Raw genomic sequence first — 21,312 nt, 5'->3', positions numbered from 1 at the left:
TCACACCCCAACACGTGATATTATTGAAAACGCCAGAGTGTCCTCTCAAAGGGACAACAGGACAGTGGCTCATATGGCCTCAGAGATACGGAACAAAGACGGATGTTCACTAGGGATGACAAAAATGAATTGCTGTGTCTCTGGAGGAAAAATGACATGAGTACACAAAAGTACATCTTATAGAAATTCTTTAAATCATTCTATGATAACTAGCATAAAATATATAGATAATTTAGCAAATATTCGCCCTAATTATTCATTTACAAAGTATACCGGACGTGACTTTTATTCTGAAGGAATAGAAAAAAATCCGTGACCCGGAAGTACTTGTTTATTCTAGCCCGCTTCACAGCGGTCTGAATAACAATAACAACCATTCGAAGGAAACGACAGAGAAAGGTAAGGAATGTTTTCTCAATGCCTTTTCGAAAGAGATGTGGTCCAGTTGTCTGATTATTATTGTTATGCACCATTGATTGAGGTGCAATATATGCCTTAAGTACATGAGCATTTCTTTACCCGTCCAAGTAGCTACTGTTTTGGGAACCAGATTCTCTATTTAAACTAATTGGTGGTCGCACAGTATCAAAAAACAACCAACCAGTTCAGAATACAAAAACGGGTACATTATGCCATTGTTTATAACAATGTAACAATGACGTCGCATTGCCCATCCATATAATACTTGTTATGTCGTAGATTGCCTTCTACCCTGAAGAGGCTATAATACATTTACAAATGTATGACGTTTGTTGCACAGCGAGAGTCGAGTGGATACGAATAGATTCTGTTCAGTCAGTCTTGATGATGAGCCCTTTCCATTTATCTAGTTTATGGCCGTGTTCGGATCAAAGCGATTGCCAAATGACTGATCTATTATTATCAATTATACTTAAACATTGACTTTAAAATCCTGGTTCACAGTTACCAAGCTATCCACAACTCTGGAACCAAGTAAATGTCTGAACTCCTCCTACCCCATGGGCACCCCACACTTACCCTTTGCCACTCCATCTACCTTCAGCAGCCCAACAGCAGTCTAAAAACTATGGGTGACAGGGATTTAGGTTGTGCGGCTCCTTGGCTGTGGAACACACTTTCAGTCACTGTCAGGGCCAGGGTTGCCATGTCAAGCTAAAGTGTAAAGCCCAATGACCCCTGAACTGCCCACAAGGCCTGAAAACTAGCACCTTTTATTTTGTTCCAGCAAGAGAGTTGCCACATTTACCCATGAAACCCCTTTTCCATAAAGTTATTGTGAGAATTCAGGGTTTATTGATTTATTCATTTTTAACGAGGTAGGCTAAGAAGCTAAATTCGTTTTACCATTAAAATAATAATTATTGCTAGTTTAAGAATATGCCACAGGAGAAAATATAATTTGCCCTCATTAAACTTGCCAGATCATTTCTCATCAAATATAGCCTATCATTCTTCACATTTACTTTAAACCACCTCTGAGCAAATTCATCTAAAGAGCTCTAGAGCGCCTTAAGTCCTTTTCAAATGCTTTGTCCCCTTTGTATTAGTTCTAGCAGTTCTAGCGCGTTAATATGTTTTATGGAAAGAGGGTGTCTGCATAATGACCAATCTAAATAGTCTACCTACAGTGTTCTCTATGCAACACACCCCTCAATCCTCCCCAACATTCACTCACTCATTAACTCAGTAACAGCCGACTCACTGCCTGATAGTCAGCAGCAGGTCACAATGAAATATATATCTAAGCGAAATGCCATGGTGGCTTCGGTGCAATTTAGAAGTAGTCCAAAAACCTGCCACCTGCGACCAATACATTTTCACCTGCACATCGTTCTGAAAGTAGCCACATTTTTCAAGAAAAGTGCGAACATGGCAACCCTGGTCAGGCTGCAGAGTCTCTGGTCTTGTTTAATCCTTATTAAGGCACAGCTAAAGACTGAGCTGTTGAGTAAAGCTTTCAAGGGCCTATGTCAATTCTGTTCTCCTGTTTATCAGATCTGACGACAGCTTTGATTGTTGTCTGCTTAAGATGTTCTGTGTTTTGGATAGTTTTCATAATTTTTATAAAATGTTTTATTTTCTTCAGCGCCTTGGGTGTATGAAAGTGCTTTACAAATTAAAATAATAATAATAATTATTATTATTTACAAATCACCTTTCATCATAAATATCATTATTATTTGTAGGTTAGTCGGTGACAATTTACCCATGATACATTGCGATTTTGATGCTCTCGAACATAGCCTTTGCTTGTGTGGCCCACGGTTCCGGTATAGAATCACGTTTTCGACAGAATCACGTTTTCGACATACAGTTATGCTTCAGTACTGCAGTTTAACTGACGCCCGAACCAGAAAGACAATTTCCATTGATGGCCACAGAAATTTTGAAATCGGACTTCTCTAAGACTCTTAAGTCATCACCTTTGTACACAAAACATGAATTGAATAATTAAAATAATTGTAGCAGAGATCCCCAAAAAATGTCATCACTCACAGCCGACGATATTAACATTTTATATTAATCCAATGTCTGCCATGTTTTTGGATGACGTAATGATGTCGTCGCTGCTCGTGCTGCTCCCTGCGCGCCCGGTCCGTGCTATCCGGGATCCTTTGCACATCCCTTCCCCATTTAAGTTAAAATGTAAAATGGTTCAGGTTCGGTAAGGGTTATAGAAACGTAATCAAGAATTAGAAATTTGTCTGCCGAAGTTGGGAATTGTGAGTGTTCAGGTTCATTCTGTTTTATGAGTAATTGTTTTTTACGAAAGTGTAACGTAGTTGTACATTTTCATGCTCCATCTCATGGTTGTGTCTGGGACAACTGTTTTTGACAACTGTCATTTTCTTAATGGTTGCATGCTTATTAGTAACTGGAATAAGCAATTTCACAAATGTGTCAAGTGCTGCATCTGGTTGCTCTTCATTATTAGTAAAAATCACTACAATAAATGTGCTTTAGCCTTCACCCTGGCCTGATATTGGCTACACTATCTAGCTACTTCCCTTTCCTTATTGCGGGAGCGAAGGATACTGAGCACTGTGTTGTTTTGTTGCCTGTGTGGTGAAACCCATGATTTGTCAGTACAGATGGTTTGTTTGTATCAACAATTACAAGCCACCTTGCTCTGATAACTTGGATGGAAAATTACTGAGGATGACAGCATACACTATTGGCACTACTATTTGCCATCTCTTCAATCTAGGCCTACAAGATTGAAAATTACTGAGGATTACAGGCCCTCAGGCCTGGGAAGCAAAAGTAATTCCGCTACCCAAGAATAGCAAAGCACCCTTTACTGACTCAAATAGCCAGCCAATCCGCCTGTTACCAACCCTTAGATACAATTCAATTTCACAGTTAACCTTTTTAACAGATTTTCACCACGCTTATAGGGACGGGCATTCAAAATGTACGGCACTTACACAAATGACTGATGATTGGCTGACAGAAATTGATAATAAAAATATTGTGGGAGCTGTTTTGTTAGACTTCAGTGCAGCTTTACATAACCTGCTAGAATTGTAGATAGACAGTTACTTGTCTAACATAACACAGAGGGTGTTCTTTACTGGAAGCCTCTCCAACATAATCCAGGTGGACAGGCATTCTCCAGGGCAGCTTTCTAGGGCCCTTAACTTTTAAAAAGCTTTACTAATGACCTGCCACTGACTGAGTAAAGCCTGTGTGCCTATGTATTAGAGGTCGACAGATTATGATTTTTCAATGTCGGTACCGATTATTGGAGGACCAAAATCGTCCGTTTTAATAAGAAAATGTATATCGGCCGACTTGCTTCTCCAACACTGTGTTTTTGCATTATTTAAACCAAATTGAACATGTTTCATTTTTTATTTGAGACTAAATTGATTTTAATTTATGTATTCTATTAAGTTAAAATAAGTGTTCATTCAGTATTGTTATAATTGTCATTATTACATACAATTCTGAATGAACACTTATTTTAACTTAATATAATACTCAAATGAAAATCTATTTAGCCTCGAATAAAAAATGAAACATGTTCAATTTGGTTTAAATAATGCAAAAACACAGTGTTGGAAAGTATAAGTGCAATATGTGCCATGTAAAAAAGCTCATGTTTAAGTTCCTTGCTCAGAACATGAGAATATATGAAAGCTGGTGGTTCCTTTTAACATGAGTCTTCAAAATTCCCAGTTAAGAAGTTTTAGGTTGTAGTTATTATAGGACTTTTTCTCTCTATACCATTTGTATTTCATATACCTTTGACTATTGGTTCTAATAGGAACTTTAGTATTACCAGCCTAATCTTGGGAGTTGATTGGCTTGAAGTCATAAACAGCGCTTTGCTTCAAGCATTGCGAAGAGCTGCTGGCAAACGCAGGAATGTGCCGTTTGAATGAATGCTTCTGAGCCTGCTGCTGCCTACAACCGCTCAGTCAGACTGCTCTATGAAATATCAAATCATAGACTTAATTATAATGTAATAAACACACAGAAATACCAGCCTTAGGTCATTCATATGGTCAAATCCAGAAACAAAAATTTCGAAAACAAGACGTTTATTCTTTCAGTGAAGTTCCGTATTTTATCTAACGGGTGGCATCCATAAGTCTAAATATTCCTGTTACATTGCACAACCTTCAATGTTATGTCATAATTACGTAAAATTCTGGCAAATTAGGTGACCCAAACTGTTGCATATCAATGAACGCAAGAGAAGTGCCACAATTTCACCTGGTTAATATTGCCTGCTAACCTGGATTTCTTTTAGCTAAATATGCAGGTTTAAAAATATATACTTCTGTGTATTGATTTTAAGAAAGGCATTGATGTTCATGGTTAGGTACAGTCGTGCAACGATTGTACTTTTTTCGCAAATGCGCTTTTGTTAAATCATCCCCCGTTTGGCGAAGTTGGCTGTCTTTGTTAGGAAGAAATAGTCTTCACAGTTTGCAACGAGTCATGTTAGCAGGCAATATTAACTAAATATGCAGGTTTAAAAATATATACTTGTGTATTGATTTTTAAGAAAGACATTGATGTTTATGGTTAGCTACACATTGGAGCAACTACAGTCCTTTTTCGCGAAATACGCACCGCATCGATTATATGCAATGCAGGACACGCCAGATAAACTAGTAATATCATCAACCATGTGTAGTTAACCAGTGATTATGATTGATTCATTGTTTTTTATAAGATACGTTTAATGCTAGCTAGCAACTTACCTTGGCTTCTTACTGCATTCGCGTAACAGGCAGTCTCCTCATGGAGTGCAATGTAATCAGGTGGTTAGAGCGTTGGACTAGTTAACTGTAAGGTTGCAAGATTGAATCCCCGAGCTGACAAGGTAAAAGTCTGTCATTCTACCCCTGAACAAGGCAGTTAACCCAATGTTCCTAGGTCATCATTGAAAATAAGAATGTGTTCTTAACTGACTTCCCTAATTAAATAAAGGTGCAAAAAAATATATATATAATTGGCCAAATCGGTGTCCAAAAATACAGATTTCCGATTGTTATGAAAACTTGAAATCGGCCCTAATTAATCGGCCATTCCGATTAATCGGTCGACCTCTAATACACATACACGATAACACACCCAGTATACACACAAGTACACATGGATTTTAATTTATATAATCATTTTGATTGAAAATGTATTTATTTAGTTCATTTTTTATAATTAAAACAGCCTGTGGTTATTTGCTATTGGATTGGCAGAATGACACAACTACTAACACATTAGCCTACAGCTGGCCTGAATATTGCTTTTTTGAATGCACTTTAATTATCCGATGGCGAGGTGAAGCCTGTGCCCAAAGCACTGCAGGCAGGTCAAGTTCTTCAAGCGCAATGCTTTTATCATGTTGCTCCCTCTGTCAGTTGTCATGCACACCTGTTGGTCTTCGCTCATTTTCCACGATGCCAGAGAGTCTTTGCGACCCTGGGCTATTACTTCACCCGTATGATCATTGGGGAAGTAAGATGTCTGGAGGCAGACATTTTGTAATTTCCAGTCTTCATTTACGTAGTGGACTGTCAAACTTGGGTATGGCTCTGACGTTCTGCTCGACCATAGATCTGCTGTGGTGGAAAAATAAGAAACACTAGCCAGCTTCTCTGCGACTCTTTCGCAGGTAGCAGTGTATAATCGAGGCAGGGCTACTTCCGTGAAGTACTTGTGGCTTGGCAACTGATATTTGTGGTCAACTGTACCTCACAGCTTTTTAAAGCCTGGCTTTTCTACTGTAAAGATTGGGACCATATCTTTCGTTATGTAATAGGTCACTGCATCTGTTATCTCTTTCCACCTCAAACCTTTCTTGTCATTCGGGATTACGTTTGAAATGGATGCGGCTATGGTAGTTTGTCTTTTAGCCAACGTTTTGGGAATCGGGCGACTGGAATCGGCATTGCATCGTCTCACATGTTCCTCTCATTCCACCGCGTGTTTCAGTTGCAAGTGATGGAACAGGTTGGTTGTGCTGCTGCTTTTCCTAGCAATTGTCTTTCGACACATTTTGCACAGGACATTCGTTTGCTGAACATCAGACCTCTTAAACCCGAACCACTTCCATATTACTGAAAAAGATTGCTGCCATTTTTGGGGATGATTTCATCCTCACGAGAGGCTGAGATGGCTTCCTCACTTTCCATTTTGGTGGAACTCTTACCGCCGCTGCACTTCTCCGTCGTGGTTACAATTTGTGAAAGGCTGTCTAGGGTTGTGTTTGGTGGATAACCTCTGTGCACGTGTTGTCATGAAATTTGGACATGATTTGACATTGGGCTGACAGAGAAGAGACAGTGAGATGCTGCATTTGTAAAACATTACAACATTATAACAGAACATCGATTCTTGCGATACAGGCACTTTCCATACCGCGCTAAAATTTAAACGTGAATATAACGATAAAACTTGATATATTGCCCAGCCCTGGTCAACATGATACAGTGTAGTGTGAAAAGGGTATTGTCAGTTCAGATGGGTCCATGCTAGAGAATCAGTTTGCAGACAGATAGAACTTAACCCAACCAGATAGTGAAACCGATCAGTCTGATAATTTAGGAAGCACCGTAAGAATCAGACCTCTGTGTCCTTACAGCAGGGGTGAGAGCTCTCTATCTCCAGACCTGGAGAGCCACTGAGTATGTACACTTTTGTTCCAGCCCAGAAGAAACACACCAGGCCCTGATTCAACTAATTGTGGTTCAGAGTCAGACTGAAGACCATGATTCGTTGTTTATTTGAAATTGAAATAGTGCTGGGCTGTCACTAAAGCCTACGCACCCAGTAGCACTCCATGACAGTTGGAGTTGGAGAGAGTGCATGGGCTTTTCTTTTGCCACACCAAATAGACTGTTGTGAAGACTTTATGCAGGTTAAGTGAAATCAAACGAGAGTCGAACAGGATATGCTGAAGAACATTAGAGTAGAGTGAATCTTTGTTACATCATTGAAATAGGTCATTCTAATAAATGTTTACTTAATTGAGATCTTTTGGACCTAAACTTGGTGCTCCGAAATCGCTTGACGTGCGATAGTAGAGAGAACAGTCTATGACTAGGGTGGCTGGAGGCCTTCCTCTGACACTGCCTGGTATAAAGGTCCTGGATGGCAGAAAGCTTGGCTCCAGTGATGTACTGGGCTGTACGCACTACCATCTGTAGTGGTTTCTGGGATAATGGTGCTGATGTGAGCCATGACCAGCCTTTCAAAGCACTTCATGGCTACAGACATGAGTGATATGGGTCGATAGTCATTTCGGCAGGTTACCTTAGGCACAGGGACTATGGTGGTCTGGTATTACAGACTCAGTCAGGGACAGGTTGAAAATGTCAGTCAAGACACTTGCCAGTTGGTCAGCGCATGCTTAGAGTACACATGCTGGTAATCCGTCTGGCCCAGCGGCCTTGTGAATGTTGACCTGTTTAAAGGTCTTACTCACAGCGGCTATGGAGAGCGTGATCACATAGTTGTTCGGAACTGCTGACGCTCTCATGCATGTTTCATTGTTGTTGCCTAGAAGCAATTTAGCTCGTCTGGTAGGCTCGTGTCACTGGGCAGCTTGCGGCCTTGCTTCCCTTTGTAGTTTGTAATAGTTTTCAAGCCCTGCCATATCCAACGAGTGTCAGAGCCGGTATAGTAGGATTCCATCTTAGTCCTGTATTGACGCTTTGCCTATTTGATGGTTGGTCGGAGGACATAGCGGGATTTCTTAAAACCTTCCGGGTTAGAGTACCGCTCCTGGAGAACCGCTCAGTGCGGATGTTGCCTGTAATCCATGGCTTCTAGTTAGGGTATGTACGTACAGTCACTGTAGGGACGACGTCATCGATGCACTTATTGATGAAGCCAGTGACTGATGTGGTGTACAACTCAATGCCATCGGAAGAATGGGGACGGCAGGGTAGCCTAGTGGTTAGAGCGTTGGACTAGTAACCGGAATGTTGCAAGTTCAAACCCCCGAGCTGACAAGGTACAAATCTGTCGTTCTGCCCCTGAACAGGCAGTTAACCCACTGTTCCTAGGCCGTCATTGAAAATAAGAATTTGTTCTTAACTGACTTGCCTGGTTAAATAAAGGTTAAAAAAAAATACAAAAAATCCCAGAATATATTCCAGTCTGTGCTAGCAAAACAGTCCTGTAGCTTAGCATGTGCTTCATCTGATCATTTCCCCCCCCCCCCCCCCCTTTTTATACACCTGTTGTATTCGGAGCATGTGACAAATAATATTTGATTTGAAGTATGTCTTCCACTCATTTCTCTCACTCTCTCATCAGACAGCTGGGGCCATGGAGTCCTCTGAAGAGGCGCTGCGCACCTTCGTCCAAGTGGTCAGTGAGAAGTACAACCCAGAGAATTTCCCATACTGCCGTGGGAACGGCATGGGTGTCGTAGTGCTTTCCAGTCCACAGGGGTCGCCCATTAAAGGTGAGCGGTCAAGGAGCTATATCTTATGATGCTTTCAAATTAGAGGTCGACCGATTAATCGGAATGGCCGATTAATTAGGGCCGATTTCAAGTTTTCATAACAATCGGAAATCGGTATTTTAGGACACCGATTTGGCAGATTTTTTTTTTTTACACCTTTATTTAATCTTTATTTAACTAGGCAAGTCAGTTAAGAACACATTCTTATTTTCAATGACTGCCTAGGAACGGTGGGTTAACTGCCTCGTTCAGGGGCAGAACGACAGATTTTCACCTTGTCAGCTCGGTGGATTCAATCTTGCAACCTTACAGTTAACTAGTCCAAAACTCTAACCACCTGCCTCTCATTGCACTCCACGAGGAGACTGCCTGTTACGCGAATGAAGTAAGCCAAGGTAAGTTGCTAGCTAGCATTAAACTTATCTTGTAAAAAACAATCAATCAATCATAATCACTAGTTAACTACACATGGTTGATGATATTACTAGATTATCTAGCGTGTCCTGCGTTGCATATAATCGATGCGATGCGTATCGTTGCTCCAATGTGTACCTAACCATGAACATCAATGCCTTTCTTAAAATCAATACACAGAAGTATATATTTTTAAACCTGCATATTTAGCTAAAAGAAATCCAGGTTAGCAGGCAATATTAACCAGGTGAAATTGTGTCACTTCTCTTGCGTTCATTGCACGCAGAGTCAGTGTATATGCAACAGTTTGGGCCGCCTAATTTGCCAGAATTTTACGTAATTATGACATAACATTGAAGGTTGTGCAATGTAACAGGAATATTTAGACTAATGGATGCCACCCGTTAGATAAAATACGGAACGGTTCCGTATTTCACTGAAAGAATAAACGTCTTGTTTTTGGGATGATAGTTTCCGGATTTTACCATATTAATGACATAGGCTCGTATTTCTGTGTGTTATTATGTTATAACTAAGTCTATGATTTGATAGAGCAGTCTGACTGAGCGGTGGTAGGCACCAGCAGGCTCGTAAGCATTCATAAGCATTCATTCAAACATCACTTTCGTGCGTTTTGCCAGCAGCTCTTCGTTGTGCGTCAAGCATTGCGCTGTTTATGACTTCAAGCATATCAACTCCCGAGATTAGGCTTGTGTAACCGATGTGAAATGGCTAGCTAGTTAGGGGGGTGCGCGCTAATAGCGTTTCAGACGTCACTCGCTCTGAGACTTGGAGTGGTTATTCCCCTTGCTCTGCATGGGAAACGCTGCTTCGAGGGTGGCTGTTGTTGTTGTGTTCCTGGTTCGAGCCCAGGTAGGAGCGAGGAGAGGGACGGAAGCTATACTGTTACACTGGCAATACTAAAGTGCCTATAAGAACATCCAATAGCCAAAGGTTAATGAAATACAAATGGTATAGAAAGAGAGAGTCCTATAATTCCTATAATAACTACAACCTAAAACTTCTTACCTGGGAATATTGAAGACTCATGTTAAAAGGAACCACCAGCTTTCATATGTTCTCATGTTCTGAGCAAGGAACTTAAACGTTAGCTTTCTTACATGGCACATATTGCACTTTTACTTTCTTCTCCAACACTTTGTTTTTGCATTATTTAAACCAAATTGAACATTTTTCATTATTTATTTGAGGCTAAATAGATTTTATTGATGTATTATATTAAGTTAAAATAAGTGTTCATTCAGTATTGTTGTAATTGTCATTATTACAAATACATTTTAGAAATCGTCCGATTAATCGGTATCGGCTTTTTTTGGACCTCCAATAATCGGTATCGGCATTGAAAAATCATAATCGGTCGACTTCAATGCTCAGAAGTGGGAAATACGAGGTTCCAATTGGGCAACAACTACTTGACCGCCCTCCCAAGTTGGATTTCCGAGTGGGAATGTTGGAGATAATTTTACCTGAGTTGTGACGTATTGTCACTGGCTTTTCAATCAAAAGGTGATGAAGCAAATACATTTTTGACATTGTCAATATGGATAATGTAGCTAGTTTGACTCTGTTGTCAATGTTAAGCAAGCTAATTAACTTTATCATTAGCAACGTTAGCTAGCTCATCTACTTAGATTTAATATCATTGGATGAGTCATTATTCCGACACAATCATGTCAAATTTATGACTTCATAACTGGGATGTTTCCCAGTTTCAACGACCATTTGAAGTCAGTGATTGAGTAATAACTTTGTGGTTAGGTGGCTTATGCATCTTTTCTCTCTTGCATTTGTCTCGCTCCCTGCTAAACTGTTTTATTGAATGGAAGATCATTTATAGTCTGATGAACATGTCTGAAAAAGTTGTTATTCCTCAAAGCAGAAGAGTCAAAGGCCACACTACAACCTACTTACCTTTTTTATCAGAAAAACATAGTTAAGAGGTAAGAATTATATGTAGGCCTACTCAAATGCATTATATAAGGTAATCACACAGGTTTTCATCTTCTAGTTACCCAGGAATACTGCATGTAGGCCTACTTGTATCCCTTATATATGGTATTCACACACGAGTCATTCTCTCATTCGTTAGCTTATCCCCAAGGACACTGCCTATGTAGTGATGTAAATGAGTAATAACAAGAAGTGATACCAGGCTTTTGTCCATCATGTATTGTACATGTCATTCGATAAAGAACAATTATTCACTAGAAAGATTGTTGTCTCTCTCCAGATCGTCTGAATCTGCCGAGTGTGCTGGTCCTGGACGGCTGTGGCATCAGTAAAGCTGGGGACGAAGCTGAGGTGGCCACCTTTTGTGCCCATGTGGTGGAGCTGGACCTGTCCCACAACCAGCTACAAGACTGGGGGGAGGTGGGTACTGTAGTTCTCCTCATCCTCCTCAGCCCTGCTGTCATGTTATGCACCATTCCTTTATCAGCAGCTAGCTATTAGCAGGAAGGCTGGCACTACAGAGAGTTTTGCCTTATTTTCTACACATCTAGAGTGTTGTTTTATCCACAAAGTTTTTTTTTAAAGTCCATTGGTTATTTTGTAATGTCCAGTATATCCTGGCTAGCATTAAATAAGCATGTAACAATGGTAAAAGAAACGGATTGTATCCACGAGCGGCTACCTACCACGTCACACAAAACAATTGCCCAAAAACATCATTCAACAAACAAATTCAACGAACAAGACCTTCATCTGTCAGTCAGTTCCAATTGCGCCAATCTGTCTTTGGGTTGCCAGATATGCAGCATCGTGTATACTATCTACAATTGGGTTGCCAGTACAGTCAGTCAGTAAGTGTGATAGCTCCAATCTGTTTTTTTTGGGTTGCGAGATCTGCACGATTGTGTCTAACATCCCCAACCTGGACTTCCTTAACCTGAGTATGAACCCTCTGAGTGGGATTGAGCTGGAGCCGGGCCTGGCTGAGGTGTTCTTCCGGGTCCGCCGCCTGGTTCTCATCAACACGCGTGTCACTTGGGACACGGTACACACACTCACACGCCAGACCCCTGAGTAAGTCATGACAGACACTGGACTGCGAATCACATGGCACACGTGAATACATGAATGTGTGTGTTTTGTATTTCAGTATTTAGCTATTTGTATTTGTCTATGTGTTTTGTGTGTTTTTGCCATTATACCTTTGACCTTCTCAAGTTCAAGCTTGTCCAGGCATGTATTATATTTACTTGTATCCATATTTAACATGTATTTCAACGCCATATACATGTCTATGAATTTGAGGGGTTACATTTCCCAAGCCCTGTCCCATAGCTGTATACCAAAACAAGTGGTGCGTAGTCCAGTTTGGGTTTAAGGCATGTATTATATTTCCATGTATCATGTTCAGGTATGTCCTGGATACTGTAGTCCCATGTATCTCGTAACTCTGGGGATCAGCTTCCCTTCCCCCAATCCTAACCTTAACCATTATTGTGGAAAATGTGAAATCTACCAAAGATCAGCATCTAGGGGCAACTTCACCCTACTCATATCTCATACTTTGTATTTCGATTCCATTTACACATAGCTACCTCTTTTTGATGCTTATACCCATCGCCCCCTGTAGGTTAGAGGAGCTCTTCCTTTGTCTGAATGAGTACGACCAAGTGGCCGAATCCCCGGTTCCCTGCCCCTCCCTGCGCCTGCTTCAGATCACAGACAACCAGCTACAGGAGTGGGACGAGGTGCGTAAGTTTGGGCCCATGTACCCAGGCCTGCAAAACCTGGTGTTGTCCAACAACAAACTGGGCTCTGTGGAGGAGGACACACCTCAGGACACACTGCAGCGCCTGTTTCCTAACCTGCGCAGCATCAACCTCAACAACTCAGGTATCCGAAGGGAGGGTCACGCATGCACACACATTCACAAGCATGCTCATACAGCATGATCACATGCACACATGCGTAGCATTAAGATACACCTACGCAAACATACTCGTACACAGCATGATGATTCGCACACACACACACACACACACACACACACACACACAGCATGAGCATACAGACAGACAAATATCCCTCTTTCCTCTACCCAATTATACTCTTTCCATTCACTATTTTTTCCCTTTTCTCCGGTTCTTACTACTCCTCTGCTTCTGTACCTCTCTCTTTCCCCTCTGCCGGACAGGGAACCCTTTAAAAATCAGTAGGTCGAGTTAGAAGGGCTCAAGTTCTTTTACATTCCAATGTATTTTAAATGTACATTTGGCATTTCAAGTCTTTAAAAAAAAAAAATATGTACACACACCTCAGAAAAGAGCACTCTATGAGCCGTCTGATGTGAAAATATATGTATTGTACTACTTCCGTACACCATATTCAATACTGTATCCTGGGATTCCATAGAGAATGAGTTCTGATATTGTGTGTGTGTGTGTGTGTGTTAAAGGGCTGAACCGATGGGAGGACATAGAAAGGCTGAATTTCTTCCCTAAGCTGGAGGAGGTGAGGCTGATGGGGCTTCCCTTACTGCAGCCCTACACAAACAAAGAGAGACGCAGCCTCACCGTGGCACAGTGAGTGCACACACACATTTTAGTCATTTAGCAGACGCTCTTATCCAAAGTGACAGTGCATTAATCTTAAGGTAGCTAGGTAAGACAACCACATTGCACAGTCATAGTATGTAAAACCTTTCCTCAATAAAGTGGCTATCAGCAAAGTCACTGCTAGTAAGAAAATACAAGTGTTTGTTTTAGTGCAAGAAAGGTGCAAATACAAACGGTAGGATGTGATTTTATCTATTTGTTTTTTAATCGGGTCGGGGAGGGCAAGTGCTGTGGGATTATTCAAGATACCTTTTGAAGAGGCACACACACACACACACACACAATTGAATACACACCTGTTTGATTTGACACACGTCACACACACTCATACATATTCTTTGTCCTTTTTGCAGGTTGCCATCTGTGTCTGTGTTAAACGGTAGTGTGGTGACGGAAGGGGAGAGAGAAGACGCTGAGAGGTTCTTCATCAGACACTACCTGGACCTTCCTGAAGAGACGCTGCCTCATAGGTACTGTTGACACACACTAGTTTGTTGAAGTGGATCTTTGTCAGAGGAACTGTAAAACAGGCGCATACATACGTTTTTCTTCTGATAAGAACAACCTCATGTAAAACTTATCTCTGGTTCATAATAGCAAGAGCCCTCCTCTGAGACACCTACTGTACCTTAACAATGGACGGGAATCACTTTGATTCACTACCTCTCAGCTACCTCCTACCTCTTTCTGCTTAGGTTAACTTCCCCTAGTGTTCTATTGTCATCTCAGGACTTCCCGTGATGGGAATTTGGGGGGGGGGGGGGGGGGGGGGGGGGGTAGGTTTGGGCCCATGCTGGAAAACTGATTGGCCCACACTTTTTGCCAGCCACATTCCACTTAACCTTAGGAGAATGCAAGGGAAGGATTTGCGGGGGAAGAGCGTGTTCCCTGACTGGGGGAAAGTAACATTTGCGAGACAATGGCGCCAGTCTCTGCCCACTCAATGACTTCTTTGTGCCTTGGAATACTCAGATCGGAAAACCGATACACAAGGTGGCAGGTAGATTTTTCTTCGCTCGTTCACCCTCTTTTTTTTCTTTCTTAGGGGGGGATCGAGAGGTTGACTCATTTCCATGTGTAACCGGAGCTGATGTAGCCCAAAACTTGACTCCAAACCGACACAGTGTCTCAGATTAATAAGGGTACTGCAATGGAAGTGTCTCAAAGCCACAAACCATTCTCTTTAGGTTTTCTTTTTCTCTTTACATTTTAAAAGCAAGGAGAGAGAGAGAAAGTGTTTACTTGCTCTTGGGTCTAAGCCTGTTTCTTTGTGTATGTGTGGGTACACATGTGGACGTGTGTGAGAGTGTGTTGGATGCGGTCAGTGAGCACAGAGAAGGACTTAGGCGGCCGGGCTATCCCCTTTTGGCGGAGGTGCTATGAGAGAGGAGGGGCTATGAGAGGGGTGGGTAAGGATAGAAGGGAGAGGGAGAGGATTGGGCTTGGGATAAGGAGAGAGAAAGAAAGCAGGGCCTACAGAGAAGGGTAGAAGGGAGAGATGAAGGGGCTTATGGTGTGAAGAGAAGGGTGAGATGCAGCGTGGGGTAATTAGTAAGAGACAGAGAAGAGGAATTGAGGGGATTACCGGGGAAGTGACTAGGCAGCTGAGAGAGAAGCATGAAACACCAGAGATCTAGGGCAGTTACAAGGTAAGGTATTAGCCACACACAGAGGAGGCTGGTGGGAGGAGTTATAGGAGGATGGGCTCATTGTAATGGATGGAATGGTATTAATGGAACGGAGTCAAACATATGGAAACTGTGTTTGACTCCATTTTGTTTATTCCATTCCAGCCATTACAATGAACCCGTCCTCCTATAACTTCTCCCACCAGCCTCCCCTGGACCCAATACATTTAGCTGTGTATAGAAACACAGGTATTAAATTAATGCCACCGCTTTCTTCAGGCACCACACTAAGCTAGGACCATTAGAAATTGCATTTAGCATTACCATACCTCACTCTCAATATAATTTACAGGGTACAATATACAAGTTTCCACATTAAATGAGACCTTTGAGTGAATGAAAAATGGGTTTCTCACAGAATGGCACTTTCTGCATTGACTGAGGGGTTAGAGGAGAATTTCCATGGCGGTGGCGCTTGCTGCTTTAGGCTGAAACTCTGGCTACACACACACACCCACACTGAAACCCTAACCAGGTGGGGTTTTCAGCGAGAGAAGGGGAAATTGGTTTGATTGGCCCAACTGTTACAGTAGCTTTGAAAATAGGCTTTCCTCTGGGATTTTATTTAATCGTTCCTTATCGCTAACTCAGCGTTCCCTCAAGGTGGGTGAGCGCTTTCTCACGGCTGAGAGAGCGGTAGAGGGCTCGCTGTGTTTCCCGAACGAGCACATACCACTCTTATCAAATATACACACACACTCATTCAGTCACACACATTTGTCCCAACTTACCCCCACAGTGTCAGAGAAAGCTGTTTTCTTGGATAGCGGTTAGTCCAAGGATAATAAGATGGGTTTTGTGTGGACCCCAGGAAGAGTAGGTGCTGCTTTTGCAACAGATAATGGGGATCCTAATAAAATACCAAACTGTGGTTTGGCAGCCTCCCTTTTTATAGGACCACAGATCAATTTCCAAATACTTTAAAAAAAAGTGTGTGGAGAACAGTCGGGGTGAGGTTGTGCATCAGCAGTTTTTCCCTTGGTATGTCAGTCACTGACAGTCACTCAATTAGCCCTTAGCTGACTTTTATTTTATTTTATTGTAAGTTAGTCTTGCGGCTAGCTATGTATACTTGTAGTAATCATGGTCTAATTAACAACCGGTGGGCCCCATTGATTTTGTTAGTCACTCTCCATAAGATATCATATTAAAAACTGCAAACATTTCTCTCCACCTAATGGCAAAATGGGTAAAATTTCAGTAAATTAGCTGTAAAATTTGACATTTTTCCCTCCGTCCCATCGCAAAATGAGTAAAATTGCATGAAATTTGTTATAAAATTGCCTAGTCTTTTCTCTGCCCAATGGCAAAATGTATAGATTTGTAGGAAATTAACTCTGAAACTCGAATATATTTTGCTTACGGCCCCCAACAATCTAGGGCTGGCTCTGACTGCATGTGTGGGTATAGATATGGGTACACAGTAGGATTGGGCGGCATCCAGATTCATGTCGTCATACTGTCCTTCTCTCACCCTGGGATTTACGGTATTACCAGCTTAGTACACAAGGGGGCGCCGAAAAACCCAGCCAGAAACATAATTGGACGTCTATTACCAGAATGCTAACAACATTTGCATAAGTAATAGCGAATTTACATGGAGGCTGCTAGCTAAATATGCTAATGAGCGCAAACGAAAATAAACAAATTGCAAAGACAGGCAATCCAGCTCATAAAGTTATGCATACAGCGTATTTAGAAAGTAGTCAGACCCATTGACCTTTCACACATTTTATGTTTCAGCCTTATTATTAAAAAATATATAATTAATCCCCACATCAATCTACACGCAATACTCCCAGTCCTACTGCTGAAAAACATCCCCACAGCATGATGGCCACCACTGTGCTTCACCGTAGGGATGGTGCCAGGTTTCCTCCAGATGTAACGCTTGGCATTCAGGCCAAAGAGTTCAATCTTGGTTTCAACAGATCGGAGAATCTTGTTTCTCATGGTCTGAGAGTCCTTTAGGTGCCTTTTTAGCAAACTCCAAGTGGGCTGTCATGTGCCTTTTTTACTGAGGAGTGGCTTCCATCTGGCCGCTCTTCCATAGAGGCCTGATTGGTGGAGTGCTGCAGAGATGGTCGTTCTTCTGGAAGTTTCTACCATCTCCACAGAGGAACTCTGGTGCTCCATCAGGTTCTTGGTCACCTACCTGACCAAAGCTCTTCTCCCTTGATTGCTCTCGGAAGAGTCTTGGTTGTTCCAAACTTCTTCCATTTAAGAATGATGGAGGCCATTGTGTTCTTGGGGACCTTCAATGCTGCAGAAATGTTTTGGTACCCTTCCTCGGACCTGTGCCTCGACACAATCCTGTCTCGGAGCTCTATGGACAATTCCTTTCGACCTCGTGGCTTGGTTTTTGCTCTGACATGCACTGTCAACTGTGGGACCTTATATAGATGTGTGTGTGCCTTTTACAAATTTTGTCCAATCAATTGAATTTACCACAGGTGGTTTCCAATCAAGTTGTAGAAACATCTCAAGGATGATCAAAGGAAACAGGATGCACCTGAGCTCAATTGCGAGCAAAGGGTCTGAATAATTCTGTAAATATGGTATTTTTATTTTATAGAATTTTTCTTAGCAAAATTGTCTTTACCTTTTTTGTTGTTGTTGCTTTGTCATTGTGGGGTATTGTGTGTAGATTGATGAGGATTTCTTTTAATTCATCCATTTTAGAATAAGGCGGTAATGTAACAAAATGAAGGGGTCTGAATACTTTCCGAATGTGGGCAGGGGATTGATCCGGTGGCCTACAAAAGGCTCTATTAGGGTGTCATAGCCCCAATTCTTTTTTAAGTAAGCATTGGCCATTTATTACATCACTTTTTTCACATGGTGGGGTCAAATGTATTTGAAATAAAAATTAGGTCACGGGCCAAAAATAATTTGGAATCCCTGCCATAATGTATGCATAAGAGCGCCTGCCAAAACTGACCAATCGCCACCATTCTCTCTACCAAATGACAAATCCTAACCTCCGGTCCATTCTGTCTGGTCTCCACAGGTACCATGTCCTGGTGTCCAAGTACGGACGGCTTGCCCCGCTGGCCGAAGTGGACTTGCGTCCGCGCTGCATGGCCACGCTGGAGGTGCGCTGGGGCGAGCGGACGGAGACTCTAAGCTTGCGGTTGGAGCAGACAGTCGGGGAGCTCAAGAAGGAGCTCAGGGCCCTGGTGGACCTGCCAGCCAACGGCATGCGGCTGTACTACATCGCCCGCGAGCTAGGCTCCGCGCTGGGACCTGAGGAGATGAAGTACAGCAGTCGGGCACTCCACTCGTACATGATCCAAGACGGAGATGAGATCCTGGTGGTGCCCAAGACTAAGAGCCGCACAATCTCGTCCACCTCCTTGGACTCCTAAGAAGTGTGTGTGTGTGTGTGTGTGTGTGTGTGTGTGTGTGTGTGTGGGACTTATTTATAGACTGACCAGCTTCTGGACACCAACTGTCTACGCTGTCTTTTTATTGAATTTTTTTGATGTTTCTTGGTAAAGCAACTTACTTTATATATATATATCTATATTAATATATATACACACACACACATATATGACTTAGTGTGCGTGTTCCAATTTTGGATTGGTGCGAAGCATCGCTATTGTCAGACGCTGGTGGCACGTCACACCACTGAGATTTTCCATTGTATTTGGTTTGTTAAAATAGAGCCCAGAATAGTATTTTATCAGAAATATTAGTTTTTAAGTAATGTTAGCACAATTAGCATACCCTCCCTCTCTCACCCAATTCTTAAATCATGTGCTTCAGATATCCCAAGATAACCCCTGAGTCAGAATCACAGGGGGTGGTGCGCTGAGAGAGACGCTTCATTGAGCTTTGAGGATGATAGAGCTTGTGACACATAGAGACCACACGGAACATCATTGACTCCAACTCACTCAGGCGATCTGGCGGAAAGAGACAAGACGAGGCCAAATAGAAGGGGTTGGGTTGGTGGGCAGTTGCTATTAAAGGTGGAGAGAGAGGGGGATCTGGAGAAGGAGGTGCACTCGGGTTGCTGTAGGTCTTCCTGCTGTCTGATTCCACATGAAGGGAGCAGCTCTCTCCCCTGCCGAGGGCGGAGTGGGTGTTGGAGGGAGAGGCGGGGAACCCCAGGCCAGCCTCACTGAGTAACCACATACCGGCTGCTGTGTCACAGTCACATCCTCTGTGCTTGGATTACAATGGGTTCACCCAACGGGCAGTGGCCTTCCTCACCTCTTGCTCTCTCTCTCCATCTTCCTCTCTCCCCATCATCCACACCTCACATCCGTCTCACACACCCAACACCTCTTACTGGAACCAGTGTCCATTGTTTTAGTACACCCTGGGTCAACAATGTGGCCCCAGAATTTGTGCTCTCCCATTGGTTCATATTGTCTAATAGGTGTCTTCAGATTCAGAGACCTCCAATTGGTGGAAAGATGTGAGAAATGCCCTATGGTAATCATATTTTGTTGCTGCCCAGTCCAAAGTCAATTTCACTCTGCTTTGGCGTCAGAGGTTAGCTACTCTTCTTATACATGGGAGAAATCAGTAAACCAAGGTGACGATGAAACTGGGTTTATTTACCAATCACTCTACCAATTTATATATCCCTTTTTAATCTGAATTCCTCTTTGATCTTTTTACTTGAAGTATTATGCAAAGTTTGCACCGGTGCAAAAGCTAAATGAGCGTGGCCATAGTCTGCCAGCGCTAGGCTTTGTTTAGAAAAGTAAATGGATCTCAACCTTTTGGGAATTATTTTAGGCACATCACAGGTGCTTCTTGATCCGTTAATGTTGTGTTCGCATGGTTGGTAATGGTAAAGTATGCAATATAGTGTATGTGGGCTGGGATTGTGGTTGGATTTAAAAAAAATAGTCTGCCGTCATTTACTATGGAGGATTGCATGGACTTGTAACTTAATCTTGAGAGACCTACGTACGATAAGAGTGTATGTTATAGTACATAGTGTATCTCCTATGTTTTTATGTTATGTTTTTTGGAAGATGATCAGATTGATAATTATCAAAGTGATTCTGATTTTTTTTCTGAAAGCTTCAATGCCTCCAGTTTCAAGAAAATGCTGTCCCTTTTTATCTTTGCTTAAAATCAAACTTACTGTACACACAGAGATAATTTATGGACATATGTTACCTGCTGACTGTTGTTAAATCTGACTTTATGCATAGCACTGTAATACACGTCTGTCTAAGACCCTGTAAAATAATTGTATTTATCGGGTAAATCTATTTAATAATGTAATTTTGCTTTATTGTGGTAATAATGTAAGGGTTTCTTTACTTTATGTTGGTAATGCTTTATTTACAGCCCATTTCAGATGGTATTTACCTACGGGATAACAATGGGTATTTTCTGATCCTCACTGTACACACACACACACAGTACTTCAAAGAATTCTACATAGTTGGTTACTTTGTATCAGTGAATGCCAAAGAAACCAGGATGAAATTGTTAAACAGTATAATTAGGATAGCCTCATATTATTTCCAAGTAAATATCGGACTAAAGACGAATAAAGTGTTACTTTTTTTGGTTTACTTTTTAATATACATGCTTTGTTCATAACCAAGTGGGAAGGTGGGAAAATGCACTTGAACGTCCCTCCAACTGGTAATTGTTCATCAAACTCCAGGCATTTACATTTGTTGGATGACATGAAAATAAAGATCTATGGCCACGCAATGGCCATGTCGGTCTCCGGAAC

At 41.9% G+C, this 21,312-nt stretch overlaps 1 protein-coding gene across 2 annotated transcripts; it reads left to right on the top strand.

Moving 5' to 3' along the window:
* The first annotated feature begins 329 nt into the window (after positions 1-329).
* LOC139423261 (tubulin folding cofactor E-like b) lies at positions 330-21,145 on the top strand. 2 transcript variants are annotated; one of them, XM_071175071.1, is made up of 8 exons: positions 330-399; positions 8,758-8,908; positions 11,574-11,713; positions 12,186-12,367; positions 12,924-13,186; positions 13,749-13,875; positions 14,262-14,378; positions 18,607-21,145. In XM_071175071.1, the coding sequence occupies exons 2-8, from the start codon at positions 8,770-8,772 to the stop codon at positions 18,962-18,964; spliced, it is 1,326 nt and encodes a 441-aa protein (XP_071031172.1). In that variant the 5' UTR covers positions 330-399; positions 8,758-8,769; the 3' UTR covers positions 18,965-21,145. The 2 variants fall into 2 exon arrangements, with proteins under 2 accessions (XP_071031172.1, XP_071031173.1); XM_071175072.1 differs by having other exon boundaries at positions 350-399; positions 8,762-8,908.
* The last annotated feature ends 167 nt before the right edge of the window (positions 21,146-21,312 follow it).

The sequence above is a fragment of the Oncorhynchus clarkii genome, chromosome 12, assembly GCF_045791955.1.
Source record: "Oncorhynchus clarkii lewisi isolate Uvic-CL-2024 chromosome 12, UVic_Ocla_1.0, whole genome shotgun sequence".
NCBI classification, from domain to species: domain Eukaryota; kingdom Metazoa; phylum Chordata; class Actinopteri; order Salmoniformes; family Salmonidae; genus Oncorhynchus; species Oncorhynchus clarkii.
Note: the sequence above shows the minus strand (reverse complement) of the source record. Positions and strands in the feature narration are given on the sequence as shown.

Bases quoted from the DNA above. Each gene is read 5' to 3' on its own strand.
- LOC139423261 (XM_071175071.1), top strand. From the start codon at position 8,770: ATGGAGTCCTCTGAAGAGGCGCTGCGCACCTTCGTCCAAGTGGTCAGT. The intron at 13,876-14,261 runs GTGAGTGCACAC...TCCTTTTTGCAG, and splicing joins CGCAGCCTCACCGTGGCACA to GTTGCCATCTGTGTCTGTGT. The intron at 14,379-18,606 runs GTACTGTTGACA...TGGTCTCCACAG, and splicing joins GAAGAGACGCTGCCTCATAG to GTACCATGTCCTGGTGTCCA.